The following is a 19,361-nucleotide window of genomic DNA, read 5'->3' as shown; positions in this document are numbered from 1 at the left end:
TTTTATTAAATATAAACATAGTTGCTGACAGAGATAGCCACCATGTTGTGACATCAACCTGATGTGGCAAAATTCAAGGATTCATCAATTTGTTGTCATAGAATGAATTCACTTTGCCAGGGAATGACCATAACTTTTTTGACATATTGCCCCAAGCTCAATAATAACTTGGCAAGTGATACCTCATTAATGAGGTGTCCTTTGAAGGCAACTACTAATTGTTAGTCAAGTAAAATATTTTTTACTTTTTCTGATGGAAAAAAATTCACAGTGGGCCAGATTTAGATTACTGTTTCAGTAAGTCTATGTAAAAAAGATGCTAAAGATCATTTAAATATAGCTAATACTTTGTTAGGAATAATGTAATGTTGGAACAAAGAGAAGACAAATGGCATTTCTTGGAAGTGGCACTAATAGATTGATCCCAAAGTTACTCAGACTATTATCTAGAAAAGCATTAATTATGTTAATTGGTGGACAGATTTAGAGGTAACTGTGGTGCATTTAAAGTCTGCTTTTAGAGTTATGATTAACATCATTAATGTCCATTCTCTCTGGTTCCTTAAGAGCTTTCTGTGCCTTAAGGATGGTTTTACCAGCCATTAGGAGCAGCCCTGGGGTGGTGGCAATAGCACTCTGGCTGATTTGTTGGTGACAGCCTGGTGCTGGAGCAGAAAGTTAAGGGGTTTTACTGCAGTTCCAGCAAGAGTTCAAGAGCATGAGTTCAACCTTGTTGGTTTTAACACAGATTCCAAACTACCACTGGGTGGGTGTTGGGGAGAGACCGACTGAAGCAAAACTGTTGGGTTGTCTGCACTGTGCTGGCTGATGTTAAATACATGAGTTCAGAGGCAAATGTGCATCAATTTTTTCCGAGTAAAGAAAAAAAATATTTGCGAGTTCAATGCCATTAATACTAACTGTGCAATTAGTTGCTGAAGTACTTTTGGAGACATCTTAAAGTTGCTGTTATGCTATGTTTTTACTTACTCTTCAAAGAAGCCTTCTTCTGTAGTTCATGTTAGGTATTGTTATTCCTACTGAAACTATTCTGTAGTTTTTCCAATCAGTCACAACTTTTTTCTCTGTTCAATCCCCAACTTCAATTTCCTCTGTAGTGAGAAAATACTTTGATCCTGTGTGATCAGAAAGACTGGAATTGATTTTTCTCCTAACTTAATTATTGCTCAATTCAGCTGAGGGCAAGAGAGACCTCTTTCTTGGCAACAGTTGCAGTAAAAGGAACTTAATCATTCAATACCATAAAAATAACTAACTCCCTTTAACTCAATGTAAGGATTAACTATTTCTTCATGTTTGTTGCATCTAGAGGATATGTTGAGGTGTAGCAATTGATGTTATGGTTAACACAGCAGAAGTGATTTCCATGCAGCAATTAGGCTAATGCAAATACCTTCAGATATGTTTCTCATGGAGTGAAAGCAATTTCTGGGCAGTCATCAGCATGGACCACTCAAACTCTGTGTGAAGGGAGGAAAGTGGCATGCAGTGTTTTTATTATAGTCTACTCAGCTTTTATGTATGAGTAAGAAATATTGGCTATTGGGACAAAATAATTCTGTGTCATATCACCATATCCGTCCTCTGTTTCAAAGCATCTTGGAACTGTGACTCAGTTGCAAATAATCCATGCTGCTCAAGTGTTTCAACATAGTATTGACTGATTTCTCCACAGGCAGTTGAAGCCATGGATGCTGACTGAAGGCTAGAATGAGATTGACTAAGTTTTATAGAGATATAAATTAGTTGAAATAAAATGGCTTTTTAAAATTATAATAATTTATATAACATCTAAATTTCTATGACAGAATTTATAATGGGAAATTTTATAATGTGATGGGATGGTTTATCAATATATACCTCAAAATATATCTATACTTTGCATTTTGTGAAGCAAAAAAATACACACAAATAAAAGTAGGTTCCTTTATTTCCAGGAAGCACATTTTTCTAGTGACTGGATCTGTTTTGAGCTGGCTTTTGTGTTTTGTTAACAGACTGAAACAAAATCTACTGCAGTGGTGTAGGGTAAATAATGCAGAAATCATGTCTCGTTTTAATTAAGCATTTTAATGTAATTGCTTCATCCAAGTCAGCTTCTACTGCTAGCAGAATGCACTTTATTTTCAGTGGTTACTTTCAAGTGAAGGAGAGTAACAGGAGAAGTGGTCCACTATGAAAGATAGAATTTGCACCTTTAACATTTTAATGTTAAAAACTGTGTGTTTTATATGAGGGAATGTGTCTAATACACCTTCATACCTTCTCTCTGGCTGAATTACATTTGTATGTGTTCCTTGTGGTCACAGGTGTCTTGATAGTGATACATATTTTGTTCTGGACATAGTTCTCAAATGCTTATGAAGACCTGAAAGCAGTTTGGGACTTGATGCTTTTTTTATCAGTGACCACCAGCCTGTGTTTGCAAATGAGCCTTGTATTTTTAGCACTTCATATCTGCATTTAGCATTGTAAGCACCAAATCTGTGAGCTTCTTACTGAACCATACATTGGTATGTATATGTGAAGGTGCACATACACAGTAAATGAAAAGGCAGTTTGTACTTTTGGCACTGTGGAATTAAAAATACATTAAATTCCTACACTAGGCTGAAAACAGAAAGAAAGAAGTTCATCATTTTACACTAACATTAAGGAACCATAGAATTTAAGGCATTGCAACATATTTTAACGGAAACCTATTTATAAAAGAGCTCAAGAAGATACACCCTCCCCTTTTTTGTTCTTCATATTCTTTCCCTTTAGAATAGTGTAATGGGATATCCTGATAGTTTTTATACCAAGCACAAAATCTGTACTAAAAAAGTACAGAAAAAGCATGTAATATAGGAACCCTATTACTTTTTATTCACCAGGAAGAGTAGGTACTCATTACTGTAAGATGCTTTTAAAAAAACATAACTTTTTATGAGAGGAAGTTGCAGTATTGTGAGTCTGCGCTTGGGTGTGCACAAGCCCATATCGATAATTGGTTGAATAATTGCCAAAACACTTGCCTGGAAAGAAAACTAAAAAGCTATATTCAATCTTTATTTAACTCTATTAATTCCAAATGAATTGCACAAGAGAGAACTTTCAGCTAACATTCAGTTTATTCATTAGAAAGGAACATGATACATGATCAGCCCTTATGCACAATCCATAAACCTCATTCCAGAGCTTTTTGTAATAGACAATGCAGAGGGACTCCCATGAGCCCAGTTTAAACAAAGCTTTATTTTGATATTCAGACAGATCACTGGGAAAGAGTTGACTATGCATTAAATCAAATTGCACATTGAAAAACACAGTATAAAAACATAAAACCAGGTGTTTTTTTTCACCTGATATTTTGATTATTTTTCACTAAAGCATTTGCAGTTTGGAAACTTTTTATATTTTTCTTTTTTACTGCCCATGCTTTATAAAACCCTCCACTGTGCATTTAATGCACTGGTGTTCAAAGAAACTGTTTTCCCACACCCTCATATAAAAAAAAAAAGTAAAATGATAAAACTATTTATTAATAAACCCACAACATCTATTTTGAAATATTGCTCTCAATTGGAAATGGAGTTTTCAGTTACTAATATTTTCCTCCTCAAAATTTGAATATTTATTCAGTTTTTCTGTGAGATTAACATGCCAGTCTGGCTTACTTTCAACATTTCAATTATATCTCTATAATTAAAAAATACCCAGCTAATAGATGACATTTTGGATCCAGTCCACAAACTTGGTGACTCGAACATACACTCCTGGTCGTTCAGGAAGTGCACACCTGTAGCCAAATGATATTACACCAACCAAAAACCACTTGTCCCCATCTTCAAATGTCAGAGGACCACCTGAATCTCCCTGCAATAAGAAATTCAAAAGTTAAAAGTGAACTGTTCATGTCTGAAGAAGAGCCTGCTTATGATGTTTTATTTTGATGCTTTAATAATAGATGTTGTATTTCTATATGACTTGGGCACCAAGAAGTGAGATCAATATGAACATTTCCATATGAAAAAAATTCTTGAAATGATACATTTCTTTTTTTTTCTTCCTTTTTTTAAAAGGACTTTCTTTTTGCTTATTCACGAAGTCTGGGTAAATGTGTAGAATTTTTTTGTTGTTGAATATATTCAGCCAAAAGGCAGTTCTATTTTCAGTCACCCCAGAGTTTCTTCAGTTTCAAATTTAGAGAAGAAGGTGACAAGATTTCCAAAAGAGGTGTCCTTTTCTCACACCTCCTTCTCAATAGTTTAGCAGATGTAGCATTGCAATAGGGACAGAATTTAATTCATCCCACAGCCTGACTGGGGGATGAGTCAGACATGAGTGTCTTGTTTTGATGAGAAAGAAAACAATGACTACTTTTCATTGTCTATCCAGTTAGTTGAACCAATATTAATTGGTTCTTCTCAGGGTCCATGAATAGATCTTTACTGGAGAGTTCTGCAAGGAGTTGGCCATTAAAATACTTCTGCCCCTAACTCTAGGGCATCCCAGAATGTTCAAAGGCTGTGACAGCAGCCTAAAGGGGGAAGTGCTCACAGGACTCACTTGTTCATCTTTGCTTATGGCTGAATGGTCATGATCACAGCACTGGTCACTTGTGCTCTGTATCAGCCCGTGGTGCTGAACTTTATTTCTCTCTCTTTTTTTTTTTTTTTTTTTTTTTTTTTTTTCTGGTATGAGATTCAGAAAGCAGAAAGTAAAGAGAAAGGCCACAGAAGGAAGGGGCATTATGCTTGCACACACTCCTCCTTCTGGACCAAACTAACCAAGTCACTGCACCTGGTGAAGGCTTAAATTGGGAGAGCTAGGCAGGAACAATTGTGCGAGTGTGCTCCTCATCAGGTTTGAGGAGAACCGGCCAGTCTCCATGCCACAGACTCCATATTGCTGGATGAAAAATTATGTGACAACCACTTCCGAGTACATCCTCAAAGAGAAGCAGTTTTCATCCATTCCAGTTCTGCTTATAAACACTAACCCTACTAGGAAGCAACATATGAGATCAATGCAGAAAGGCAGCCTCTCTGAAATGCTGTGGCATCCACTGACAAAAGGTCTCCAAAGTCTACAGTTTCTGGGGAAAAGCAGCGTTGTTTTCTCCCTTTCCCTTCATGAAGCATTCCTGAGACTTCAATCTATTTGGCATTTATTTCTCTGTTCTCTGCTTTTCCCTAAACATATCCCTCTCTCCTTCATAGAATTACTCAGCAGTAATTATTCAAAGCTAAGTGCAGAAAATTTCCAGTCTTATTTAACTCCCTCCATGTTTATGCCAAGACGACATGAAAAAAAAATTATCTTTTCAACTTGTATCCTGATAAAGTACTAAATGGGCAGAATGCTGTGGGTAGAAATTATGTTCATGGACAGTGATCGTCCTAGTTTTATTGACTGGAGGATCAGGGAGCATTTTATTCAGTAACTAGATTTGGTATATGTTAGCAGTGGAAGTGAGTTGCTTGTATTTACCTGACAGGAATCTATTCCTCCCATGTCATATCCTGCACAGAGCATATTCTCAGTGATACTGTATTCTGGCATCCATTCTTGGCATTTCTCATTCGAAATGAGGGGCACCTCTGCTTCTCGCAATATATCCGAAGTGGGACCTGATGAAAATACAAATGACCTTTACCTGCAGCAATAAATATGTACATCCTGCTTGGAACACTGCTGGTTTTGTTCCTTTTCCAGCATGCTAGGCATGCTCCCAAGCAGCAGGAATCTCTAGTTCTCTGCTGTACCATTCAGGCTTATGCCCCTGTTACACAGGCACTGATTAAAAGGTGCTCGTTACCTGAATCCTATCTTTCATTTGTGTAATGGGTCTGAATTTGGTTATAATTAAATAAAGATGACTAAAATCAATGAGTATAAACTCACTGTGGGGAGATCTAAGGGAGCTTGGGTAATGGAGTGTTTCCTCACTAGTCATTGTGCAACTTTGATTGAATATTTGCAGTTTTAATAAAAGATTATTTTACTAATTCCTACCCAAAATTTTAAAAGAAATTTTATTCTGAAATGTAGAAGGCAGTGCATCCAAGCAACTGCAGAAGTGAAATGGCATGTTTATTGTTTCATAGGGACTCCAAATCTGGAGCATTTGACGTACAAACAGCACATACATTTCACACTGCAGTCAGTTTGCTTGACTTCTGGGGAAAATAATTTTCACATTGTCAGAAAGACTAATCTTCCCCCTCCCCCACCCAATGTCTGGATACAAGATGTACATATTTCATGTTGAGAAAATAGTCATCATAACTTCTAAGGGGATGTAATAAGGTTACTTCATAGTTTAATGATCTTAGATATCTATGTTTTTTCCAATAAATATGTTAACACTCTGTCACTTTGCTTTAGAGAAGGAATGGTGGAGTGGGATAGTTCCCAAATTTTCTTATGGAGGAGTAACTCTAAACTATTTGACCTTAGCAACTCCTGTGGAGTGAGAAACAAGTTTTCCCTCACAGCTGCATGCCTGTCATAATTTTCCAAGCAGATGACCCACCTGCATTCTCAATGTTACCCCAGCCAGCAATGGAGCAGTTAATTCCTGGTAAAAACTGTTGGTTTTCTTCTGGTAAGCAGATAGGTTGTATGTAATCTGTGAATGAGAAACAAGCAATGAATTTCAACCTCTTCCCCGTGTTCAGGTTTTTGTGAAGTCTCATAGGAAGATGTGCATTAATTCAAACCCACTTTTTGGGCAAGATATCCAGGAAGCACTGGGCTGACTCCAGGATGTAAAAAATGTACAGCCACCCGACCACTCTCACACTTAGCACAGTTTTGCATAACAGAGTAAATCTGCTTTACGGGAGAATAACAGCTCACCTGTATATTGCACTTTGTCCTGTAGGTGCAATAGAGCAATATCACTATCTTTTGTTTGCTTCGTGTAATGAGGATTCATAATTATTCGATCGATGTTTCGAACTGCTGTTGAAGGCTGAGTCAGGTCTGATTGAGCATAGAGGCCAAGGACTGCTTGCCATCGAGATGGTTTTAATTGCCTCCTAGAAGTTGCAAGGAGTACTCACAGTTACGAATGATTAATGAAAGTTTTGAAAAATATGTGTTAGATAAAAGGCTGATGTGTAGCCTCATGGTAATTCGTAGCATTTGCACATTTTGTCAAAATAAATAGGTGTGCTCACAATTTTGTGATGGTAATACTATCTTAAACATCCACACTGCAGATATGTGTTGTTGATTTTTTTTATGGTAAGCTTATAATGCATTATTTATAATGAATTAATCAGACAGTGGCTCAGGGGAGGAAAATACATTAACTAAATTACTATGGTTTCTTAAACACTATGAAGGATACTGCTGACTGCCCACCAGGCAATTAATATTGGTCCCAGTTAGAAAATTGGAATGGAATATCTAAAGAATAATAGGTCTAAGATGTCACTGAAAACGCTGCAGCTCATAGACTCAGAAAATTGTTCTCTTTTTTTTTAAAAAATCTATATTGATATGCTAAGACAAAATAATAATCTGCATTTTTTCCCCCAAGCTACACATGCTGTTTTGAGGCTGTATTCGTCAGAGAACTTAATTATTTGCTATTTTTTAATCAACCAGTTTATAGTTTCAAAAATATGTTTTCAGCCTAGTTGTTGTACTGAATTGGTTTCTGCTAATCTTTTGTCAAGGGCTTATTTTGTTCTAAACTAGGAGCGTTTAAGTAAATGTTCAGAATTAAGGTGTGAAATGGCAAGCTCTCATTTAGGAAAATTCTAGCAAAGTCAAGATGGTAAAATTAAATTTAAGTGAAAATAAAAGGGTGATTCAAGTGAAAAGGAAGTATTAAGGCAGTTGTAGGTTTATTGTGTGGAAACTAAGAGGATTTGATCCTTCTCATTTCAGTGTCTTTGTGTGGGATACAGCTCCTGCCGAGAAATGAGGCAACATTAATATTTTGGCACAGTCTCCACTGCCTTACTATTTAGCTATTTATAATGAAAATTCTACTGTAATTTTCAATATTAATATTTCTTCTTTTTTTACCACTCCAGTTCCTAAGTGTCTTCTACATTTGTTTTTATTATAGATGAAAGCAAACCCTAGAAAATGTTTAAATATACATCACTAATTTGAATGGTACAAATAACACCATCTAGAGGATATCCAATATTGCCTAATCAATGCACATAAATCAAGATTCATTCTAGTGGTGCACAGTAAATCTTGATCAATCTATGATAGTATACAGTAGGAGCAGGCAACGTTGAGTTTACCTTTATGGGGTATGATGTCATCCTTTATACGCTGGCAGGGATTCAACTAATTTATGGAGGCCCACATTAATTACTGATTAAGTACCAATGCTCAGAATTGATACCGTATATTTAAAGTGCAATTCTTTATTGTGCAGAAAATGCTGCTTAGTTTCCATGATTCTCTGCACTAAAGGACTGAGGATTTACCAGAAAGTAAAGGAGCTTTTAGCTGAGCCCACAAGTGATTCAAAGCACAGTCATTAAACAGTGAGCTTGTTGTTAATTTTTTATATCAGTGTCACAATTTATTCGTAGTCTGATACCTCCTTAGTGAACTTGCACATGAAACAAGTGTTCCACTATCTTTAAAATAAAAAAGATGTGGCATGTATGTCATATGGCCACTTCAGCTAGTTGGAGAGATGCCCTGGAGCCAGAGGAGAGAAAGAGGCACTTGTGAATTTATTCTAAAGTAAATTTTTTTGAAAATAAATTTTCTAATTTATTCTAAAGTCAACATCTGAAAGCACTCTAAAAAGTGCTGCTTCCCGGGGATTTCAGTAGGATCTTTTGAAAGTGTGTTTTGCTCTGTACAGGACTGATAAATCTCTCAGGTCATACTTCAACAGAGCTTTAGTGGTGACTACCCACTGTTTGGGTAGTTGATGTTGGGAGGGTGTCAGAATGTGTTAGTTCTGAGTGCCATGAACTTTACCCATATACACAATGTGCTGCTGTCACCAGCCACTCGTCACTGACAAGGGAAGCTCCACAAACAGGTAGTAAATTAAAATGGAGTGAAACTATCCAAGGCCAAGCCTCTCTTCTGGCGTAACTTCCACCTACAATCCTTGTTGCGTTGGTCTGAGTTACCAGGTGTTTTCCACAAGCTAAAATAAAGAAAAATAATAATAAAAAGAAGATTAAGGAGATATAGCAAATTTTATTAGACTAGTCAATATTCTTGGAAAAGATAGGCTTTGTAGAATCTGAACTGCTATTCAAAAATGGCAGAAAAAAGTTTGGTGTTTTATAGCTGAAATCAAGATGCAACTTTATAACTTGGATTTAGATGTTTTCTTTCCTTAGACCTTCTGGATTTTTTATATATGTTTTTGTTATAGATCCATCTCTAGTGAATACTTAATACTGAAAACAAGTGAAGACTGTAAATTTTCCTGTGCTTATATCATTATGACTATAGCTTTTATAGTCCAATCCCTAACCTTTCCATTCAAGCTGTAAACATTAGGTTTTATGGTCTGAACAATTTGATCTCCCTGGGAAATATTCCCGAAGTACTTACATTGAATGTTACATTGCAGATGAACCACCAGGTTGTTCAAACAGTGTTCTCTAGAAGGAAAGTGCAATTAAATCACAAGTATCTGCACAACAGATACGTCTAAATGACTGTCAAATACATAAACATACACACATACATAAATGTATATAATCATACATATATGTACATTAGTCTATCAGTTTATCAGTATCCAGCTGTTAAATAAAATAATTTATCCCGCATGCTTAAATTATTTTTAGCTATAAATACACAACATTAAGCAATATCTAAGATTAAATTTACATATTCCCCTCCAATGAACACTTAATTGGTTTATGTTATGGAAATAAATGTAGACATCCTTGTGTTTTAGGGAAATGAGTCATCTGTCTGTGACAGACTCTCAGTAAAATTGTAACTGCCTATGGCATTTTTTTCTTATCTTTTGAGATGTTTTCAATACCTTACCACTAGAGATCAGTGTGACCAAAGAATTTAAAAGGATAGTTTGATACCACTGTATCATTTTACTAAGATAATAATGCACTGTAAAATACATAGCTGCGTCTGCAAGGTTAGAAATTATTTAGCAGAGATATAAAGCCAGAGGCTGAGGAGCACAAGATCACAGATCAAAACTACTCAAGCATTTCTGACACCCAGAGGTTTTAAGATTGTGTTCATAGCTTGTAATGAATCTGAAACACTTGAGACAGTATGTGTGCTAGCAATTTCTATCTGATACACACAGAAATACATCAGAGAGAGAGAAAAAAAAAGTCTACCAATGGTTCGTTTACAGTGTGCATTTCCACATAACTTTTGAATAGGAAAAGGGAAGGTTACTTTAAACATATGATGTATCCCTCACTATGTTTGCTCTAAAATCTGATGTCTCTTGTGGGGGAAATATTGCCTGACATGACATTTTCCTGATGGCAGAGCGGTACAAGGAGGAAAGTGGGAACTGTAACCACCCAGCACCTGCTTAGTTAAACCTTCCCTACAGAGGGGTAAGAACAAGATATCCCTTCACCTCTGAACAGTCTCCCATCACCACCTTTTACAGCTGTAATTTAAAAGTTGGAAACCAAATTCTGTAATTTGTATTCAAATCTATATTGACTTCATAAGGGTGTCCCTTTCTAGCGAGGTGAACATCAAGGAGAACAACCAGAAATGCGCAAACCCACTGGAAACCAAGACCATCTTCTGCATAAACATAGCAACTAGATACTCTTGACCAAGCTCCCTCCATAGGCTTTAAAAGGGTGATCAGTGGGGTTGTATATTAGCTCCTTTATTTATCTGGTCCTATGCTTTCTTATAGGTAGATGAATAAACCAGCCAAATGAATGCCCAACATGTCAGATTTCTCCCTATAATTTTACATAAAAGCAAGGAGTCACATGTACCAAGGGTCTTTGTCCCCTCACCAGTACCTACAGGTTGCTTTAGCAGAAATTACTTCATGGACCTCTGCTTTTTCTTCTTCCTGAAGCTTTCTCCCAGCAGGAAAAGCACTTCCTTGCCTGCACTTCAGCCCAACAGTCCTCAGCTGCCTCTTGGTCAGCACAGGAGAGGCCAAAAGGCAGCAGAGGCATTGGGTGTGCTGAATACCCAACCCGTGTGCCTCCCTGAGTGTCAGCTACCAAACAGCATGCCAGGCAGACATCTGGAGTGGTTGGAGATATCTGTGAGCATGATCCGCACTTAGAACTGGCAAAAGCAATTATCCCTGTGGAATCTGCTCACATATATCTACCAGGCAGGATTCTGCACTGTTACAAAGCTATCCTGCCAAAAATCGCATTACCTAAGGGCATCAGAGAACACTTTTACTCTCTCTGTCACTGCAGCTTTCAAGTCCTATTATGTGTGCCCTCCTTTGTTTCAGTGGTGGATGCACTTGAGTAAAGACCAAAGGCAATGTGAGAAATACATTTTGTAATTAGATTACCAGTTAATGAATTCGGTTGTTTGAATTATCTAGTCTGTGTGATCTTTCTATCATTCATGATATGTACAAAACCAGTGTGTCAATCTGTAATGGTATCACCCTGTAAAATGATTCCTATCAGCTGTCCATGTGAAACATGGTAGGAGACACCTATTTCTGCAACAGAAATACAACTAAGATAAATGAATTTATTCCATTTCCTCCTGCATTAATCACTTTTTAGTGTTTAATTGCTATTAACAGAAGAAATCTTTAAATCATTACTGCTCTTCAAGATGTCTTGTGGCAATTCTGGTTTAGACATCCATTCAAGAGAAAAAGAAAAATAGCTTGCAATGACATTTCATTAGTTTAAGATACTTTCACCACCAGTGAGAATAATAAATAAATGTTTGGGAGTATAATTAGGACATAAAATGTATGTTTTATTTTTTTTCCCCAGAGATAAAATAGAGCATAGAAAAATAATAATTCTCTCCTGCTTTATTACTATGTGGTATGTTTATAAGGGAAAACTGAAAGAACATGGACTCTTGCCGTCCTCAACACGATTTCAGCATTTTAGCAATTAGACAGTAATTTTCTGCCTCAATGCTTTTGGTAAGATTCCAGAAAAATGTGCATAGTAAACCCTCTTATAAGCAGAAAAGCAGCAATTGAAGTCATTATATATATTTTTTTAAAAATTGATGATGAATTATAATTATGGGTGAATGTCACTCCATCTAAATTCTACTATATCATATATTCATAATTTAGAGATTTCTAGATAAGAAATGTTTTGCTAAAATAGCAGTATTTATTGTTCCCATAGTAAATGGGTAAAGACTTCACTTAAGATTTTACTGAATGCTACCTAAAAATGTAGCAAGCATCTTTTTCCCTTTTAATTTACAATAGATGGAGGAGAATAGAAGGGGAAGAGTTGCCCAGTGTTACCCAGAACCCATCAGTAGACAGAGAATAAAACCTAGATATATTTATAATCCAGACAATATACAGAATCTTGTTACCTCTCAGATAAATTTGAGCTAGAAATTAGTGTATAAATGATCACCACCATACTTTCAAGTTATCATTTGCATGAGGAAGAAACCTCACTCTACCCACCTTTTTGTAAATATTAGGCTGTGGTTCACTCCTTCGGTGATGTTGACAAATGGGTCGTTTCCAGTGACTAATACAGTTGATGACATATTTGCATTCCTGGGAGGAAAAGATGTGTATATTTTTAGATATTTACCCTGTTCCACTAGCAGAGTAATATTTGGGAAATGATTATGCTAGTGGAATAAACAACATGGTTTTTTTTTTCCCCCCCTGAAATAATGACTATTTAGCAGGAGATCCTTGAGGCTTGAAACTCATATGGATTAAAATGTGACTCACTTACTTCCACTCTTACATCTTACTCCAAGATTTCTAATGCTACAGTAATATTGAAAGAGACAGAAATTAATTGTTTTAACAGCAGTAAATATATTTTTTTTTCTTTACTGTGCCACAATGAAGGGTTTGCAATACCAATTCTTAAATACATAGAGCTAAAACTTAGTATGCAAAACAGAGCAGTAATAGCTGAGCTTTGGAGTATCACAGTCTTGCTTTTTGGGGGGAGTATAATTACATTGATACAATACTATCTAAAAAAGAACTGAAACTGTATTTTATATCATGAAGAATGTAATGCAATAAATGTTCCTTAAAAGTCAAGTTTCACCTTGCAGATCTGTTGATATCAAAATAACTGTGGAGTACGTCAGGGGTGTTGTATTTGCTATTGATCACAATAGTTCCTCTGAAGTGGGGTATAGTCATAGAATCATGGAATAATTTGGGTTGGAAGGGACCTTTAAAAGTCATCTAATCAGTTTAAAGGTCACCAATTAGTCTGTTCCTCAGCCTACTTATTCTTTTGCAGCAATGGCTTTTTGAACACTAAGAATTCTGTGCAAAGATAAATTGTTTTGATGTTTCTAAACCATATCCAGATTTACTTTAAAGCTCATTCTGCATCATATACCTTGTGATACTTCATATGACCAGCTTGGAACATATACCCATGAGTCATATTTGTTTCACTTGAGGAAATATGGGGAAAAAAGATAGCTGTGGCTACTACATAATTTCTGGGGGGATGACAGCCTAGTCCCATCTGACCCTTTAGCCATACATATCTCAAGAGCAAGAGGAGAACTGCTTGTGCAGCTTTGACACACAAGGAGCAAACTGTGTATGAAAGAAGTATCATCTCTCCTCTTCAAGTGCAGGGAAGCATGAAGTTTAGACTCTGCCTGCAATTCTGCTGTGTATGGAGACTAAGACTAGGTACAAGGGAAGGGAGGTGTTCAACAGCCCTGCTGTGCCACTAGGAGAGCTGTATGACCCACCTGCTGGAAAAGTCACTACTGCCACATTTCTCAGCCTGGAAGTGACAAAATCCACTTAATTTTGTCTCTCTCTCTCTAAATATATGAAGAATGTCTGTACACTCTAGCCTAGTGTACAGAATTTTTCTAGTGTAAACATTAGTACACTAATATGTACTTCAGAGATTACCCCAGAACAGTGACTTGACCTTTTAGATAGTCTGGGAAAATAGTAAAGTGCCAACCCAAGTAGGCCTAAAAAAACCCCCTGTGTTTACATATGGACTCATATGAAGAGCTGTTATTTTCTAACTGCTTGCATTCACGCAATATTTAATATGAAAATTTTAAAACTATAAATAAAACTAACCTCTCTATACTTTCTGCATCTGAAATGAAGGTTCCTAAGCAATTGGTTTAGGCCAAGCTTCCTAATGTCTGATCCTAAATGAAGCTGTGGGCCTACAAATCCCAAAAAATCATTGACATTCCCCCTATACCTTTAAGGTCAAAGAACACATTATTAGTTGTTGACAACTGACATGAAATTAAGTCTATCACCAAATTATGAGGACTATCCTAATTCTGGTCATCAATGCTGCAAACACAGTCTAAACACACCTGAGAACTACATTCTCTCTTACACTGAGCCCATGACTCTTTGATGGATGACATTTGGAAATGGTGAGGATGAAAACCTCATTGACCTGGAAATCTCAGACAAGACATCGTATTCCTGTGAAATAAATTTCTGCTCAAGACTTTTCTGAGAATTTTACAGTTCAGTAAAGACCCAGCTGGCTCTGGTCCCAGAGAAACAAGCATGTTTCACACCAGACCAGTGGAATGGTGAAAAGTTCAATGTATGATTTTTTTCATTCCAGGAAAAATGATGCTGATAATACTCAGAATTTAACTATGCTGTCAGATGCATACAGTTACAAGCACAAGCTGAGCAAAGGAGTATTTTCAGATGTCCCAAGAGCATCAATTTGTTCACCTTCTATCCCAGGATCATTAAGAATATTTGTAAATGATTTGCCTAAATTGTGTTTTGTAGATGAACATACAGACATGCCTCCAGATTTGCTTTCTGTTTGGCACATATTACAAGTACAACAGTCATATATTTGAAAAATGGAGAGAAAAGGATTCACACATGTGGTTTATTAGAATCTGTGTGGAACATGGCACTTTCTAGCCCAGCGACATGAATAATAAATATATGCTACAGGACTCCTATAATTTCAGTCCTTTTGATAAATTAAACAGCGAATGAGATTAGCAAATTATCAATTAACAGTAAAGGCAAATTGTCCTAGATGAACCTTAGCCTTCTTTCTCTAATAAAGCATGATTCTAGGTTGTAATTCAGTACAGCAGCATGAGCTATAGCCTATTCAGGACCTGTTATTACTAACATTAATTTAGCAACAAATACGGTGAGATTTATTAACAAATATGCTGCTACAGTGGAATTCAGGGAAGGCAGAAATAGTGTGTTATATATATATATATGTATTACCTCTCTCTCTCTCTCTATATATATATATACACATATATACACACACCCACCCATATATATATATATATATATATATATATACACACACACACATGAGAATTTTATCCTATTCTGTAGCATCAGTAACAGCAGTAGCAGTAGCCCCCAGGTTACAAAAAATGTGATACGACTTATGTTTAAAAATAATTTTTCTTGACAATGGGAATACTTAATAGACAGATATGGAATTAAAAAGAAATAACTAGGAAACTTAAAAGGAAATTTTTTAGTAGTGCTTCTGACTAGTTTATAGAGAACCTGAAACATGCTGCCACAGAACGTTATGGGGGCAAAAACATAAGTAATTTTTAAAAGGTAATAGAAAGCACCGTGGAAGACAAAGTTCATTGAAGCCTATCAAATATAAAAATGTAATTTAAATCAACAGACCACAAAATTACTCCTTTCCAGAAGTTGCAGAGGGAAAAGAGGCAAGGGAGGGGGAGAAAGAATCAGAGAAAGAAGGCTACTGGCCACTCTAAAGAGGGTGGTATTTGCCTAGAAATATGTTTAAACATGGTTTGTTTGTTCTTATATGCATGCTTAAGAGGTAACTACATACCTAAATTACAATCAGCATTTGTGTGTGTAACTATCACATATTTATGTAAATGCAGTACCTACTCAAAGGGAAAAAAGTAAAGAATCCAACAAATATTCATCCAGTGATTAAAAGTATTTTTGAGACAACACTTGGATATTTTTCTAAATCCTTCTAACTCTGCGATTGCTACAATTAATTTATCAGAAGGGCATTTGCAGGCATCTTTCTGTGGTCAGAGACTAAAATAGTGAACTGTAAGCTTAGAATTTAATTTAGTTATTACTTGGATGAGTGACATTCCCTAAAAACTTCAGCACTGCACGAAAGCTAGTTATTATTCAGTGGATGGCAGTGAAGTTTCTTGCAATGTAAGTAGGGCCAGAGTTTAGGCCATGAATTTTACCACAGATTGAAAAATGCAACACCCCTGTGCTCAACCCTCCCCACCTTTCCTGGAAAATTCTTCTGAACAGTGACTGAAGCCAAATCTATTTTTCAGTCCTATACTTCCCTCCTCCCTCCCTACTCTAAATACACCTCAAGAGAAATGCAGTTTCTGCTCCCAACAGCTCAGATCTAATGATAGGTATGAAATGTGTTGGGAACCCAGTAGCAGAATATCCAAGGGATTATCTTGAATTTACTTGAAATGAACAGCAGCAGGATAAAACCAAGGCTGCTGTTTGCTCCAGCTTTGCTCTTCAGTCATCCTTATAAAAGTGAATGACTGACACAAATGATGACATAAAATGATAAAATACTAATGCCTCCACATCATTCTCCTAATGTTCTCCAATATGTGTCCTCATGCCCAATCTGCCATATTCAGAGTCACCAATCCTGTGGAGAATGCCATCAAAACAGAGTTTGCGACACTTACAAATATGTTGGCACACCAAACCCCTTCACTTGACAGAGGAAGATACATTTTTTTGGATAATAAAGGCAGAGTAAAATGAGGGGGAAGACGCCAATATACACTTAAAAAATCTGTGAACAAGTGACAACGAATATTTCTCACTCACCCGAACCCCAACAGCTGGCAAACACTGTCTGAAATCTCTTCATTCCAATCATCTGCACATGCCAGGTGCCACGTCTTCCCAATCCTGGCCTGTACCAGTCCTTCGGTGATTAGGGAGCCATTAAGTAATCTCACTGTAGAAAAACGTGGACAGAAGCATTTTAGATAGGTGGTAAACCATGTTCCTCCCCCCCTCCAAGCAGACAGAAATGCAATATAAACAGATTTATTACTGCCAACAAAAAACACAACAAAAGTTAAAATGCATTACAGAGGTAATAAACCCAGCATCTCCAGGATGTTGTGTTCCCACAGGAAGGAAATGTTATTGTTATCTCCTTTTATATTTCTGCCACAGGAGAATACTCATTGTTGTGCAAATGTCTCAGAAATAGACAATAAACAGTACATTTTCCATCAACTTTAACCAGATTTTTTTTCCTTAAGCAGCATTCTATAATTTCCAAATAGTGTGTGAATACATGATGTTTTGTAACACTGGTTGGAAATAAGGTTAAAATGAGAGTTGACAGAAAAAATGGACTTTCCAGTTGCAATTGCTATGAGTTTTCTCCGTTTTCATTGCAGTTTCAGTTAAAACACTCACACAAATAATAAAAGCTCACCGAAAGCCAGTCTTTCTGTCAAAACTTTTCCCAAAACGAAACAAAAGTTTTTGGTGAAAAATCTCACACTATGGGCACAGTGTGGAATCTCATATATGTATACATACATATAAGAATTTTAATATATAACATTAAAAAAAAATATATATATTATAAGGAGGTCAACAGAATCTAATATACGCCTTAGGAGCTACAGCTGCATTTCAGGCAGATAGTAGTTATTGCCATCATGAAGTAGGGAAAAACATGCAGTGTATTGAAATTTACTGGTTACTAAAATTTTTTTTTAAAATCTTAATTGTGCAGAAAACTTTTTTCCACCAAAGTCCTTTCACAAAGAGTACCCACTCTAGTAAATAAAAAAAATAGATGCCTCTGACACCCAGAGTACATAAATGAAAGAAGTGATATACAACTATTAATTAATGGTAAATCTTAGTGATGAGAAATTTCTGAGCAGTTTTGAAAAATTTCATAATTGCACGTACTGCAAGATTTCTCCAATTTACTTTTGACACCTCTCTTCTACTTGAACTATAATTCCTTTTCCTCCCTCCTCATCTGATCCACGTTCTTCTCCAAATTGCTGGTAAGGGATAAAGCAGTCATTGAGCATTCAACAACTGATTAATTCAAATATCATATATTTTAGAATTCTGCCTTTTCTTTGCAGTCCCTGGGAAGTTTCAAAGGTTGGGGTATTTGAAAAGAGAGTTTGTCTAGTTCAAGTTGCCACTTCTGATAATAAATTGAAATTGGTTTCAGGAAAATGAGCAAGGCTTTTAGACATTGAAAAGGCTCAATGTGAGGATTTCTAATTGAATTTTCATTTTGTTTTAAGATGTAGATTGATTCAGCCAAAGTTTGGATTAAATGGATTTTTGGAAACAATTCTCCCAGTCTTTTCATGTGAGCCAATTTGTTACAAAGTAGCAGACAATTGGTGGCAAAATAAATCTTTTGGAAAACGTACATCATGTTACTGTAGACGATAGTCGCCTTGTTCAGATCTTTTTTAGCAGTGACTGGAAAAACCCAGTCAAGTACTCTTTGTTTAAGAAGAAACTGAAGTGAATTTTACTCCATACATTTTAAAAGAAGAATATATTTGCAATGAAATAGCTAATTGCACCAATCCAAAGAGGGAATCTGTGTCTTCAGACATATATATATATATATATATATATACACACATATATAAAAGATGTTGAAATCAATGAAGACTGTCAGCACACATCCTAGGATGTATCTGATCTTTAAAACAAAGGAAGATGATGTTGTCCTGAATTTAAAGACCACTTTTAAAACTTCCATTAGTGCTCCATAGTAGATTGTGAGAATAGCACTTCATCAGGAACAGCAGTTTAACATCTGTGCCAGGCCCAACATGATTTTTAATATTAACTTTACATTTGAGTTGTTGTTTAGAGAATGGTGTTTCCTTATTTTGTGAAATGAAAGAGTATACAGTACACTTACATTTTGGAAAGAGCCACTTTACCAGAGGACTAAGAAATATCAGCTATTGGTCTCCCTTTTATAGGAAAAAGTACATTCATTGTGAAATATGGATGCTGAAGCTGTGCCATGCCTTCAATCTATAGCAATGCATCCACAAAGTAGAGTCCAGGTGGGCTGGAGGGTGCCATGTGTTATGATTTGGCTTCACAGCCACAAAACTATTTGGGAATTTCCATCAAGAAGACTCTTATTCTTTACCCTGCACTA

At 36.2% G+C, this 19,361-nt stretch overlaps 1 protein-coding gene across 3 annotated transcripts in view; it reads right to left on the bottom strand.

The window, feature by feature from the left end:
- Positions 1-3,115: 3,115 nt before the first annotated feature.
- TMPRSS15 (transmembrane serine protease 15) overlaps positions 3,116-19,361 on the bottom strand; it is a 53,989-nt gene continuing 37,743 nt past the window's right edge. For all 3 annotated transcript variants that reach the window (XM_051779595.1, XM_051779597.1, XM_051779596.1), the window contains 8 exons: positions 17,009-17,141; positions 12,617-12,712; positions 9,568-9,617; positions 8,977-9,151; positions 6,868-7,049; positions 6,542-6,637; positions 5,497-5,636; positions 3,116-3,879 (listed from right to left, as the gene is read on the bottom strand). In XM_051779595.1, coding sequence (XP_051635555.1) covers positions 3,724-3,879; positions 5,497-5,636; positions 6,542-6,637; positions 6,868-7,049; positions 8,977-9,151; positions 9,568-9,617; positions 12,617-12,712; positions 17,009-17,141 — 1,028 coding nt within the window. In that variant the 3' untranslated portion in view covers positions 3,116-3,723. The remainder of the gene's footprint in view (positions 3,880-5,496; positions 5,637-6,541; positions 6,638-6,867; positions 7,050-8,976; positions 9,152-9,567; positions 9,618-12,616; positions 12,713-17,008; positions 17,142-19,361) is intronic.

The sequence above is a fragment of the Manacus candei genome, unplaced genomic scaffold, assembly GCF_025592945.1.
Source record: "Manacus candei isolate 608988 ecotype Guabito, Panama unplaced genomic scaffold, ASM2559294v1 h1tg000014l, whole genome shotgun sequence".
Taxonomy (NCBI): Eukaryota; Metazoa; Chordata; class Aves; order Passeriformes; family Pipridae; genus Manacus; species Manacus candei.
The sequence above is the reverse complement of the archived record's forward strand: the minus strand, read 5'-3'. Positions and strand labels throughout refer to the sequence as shown.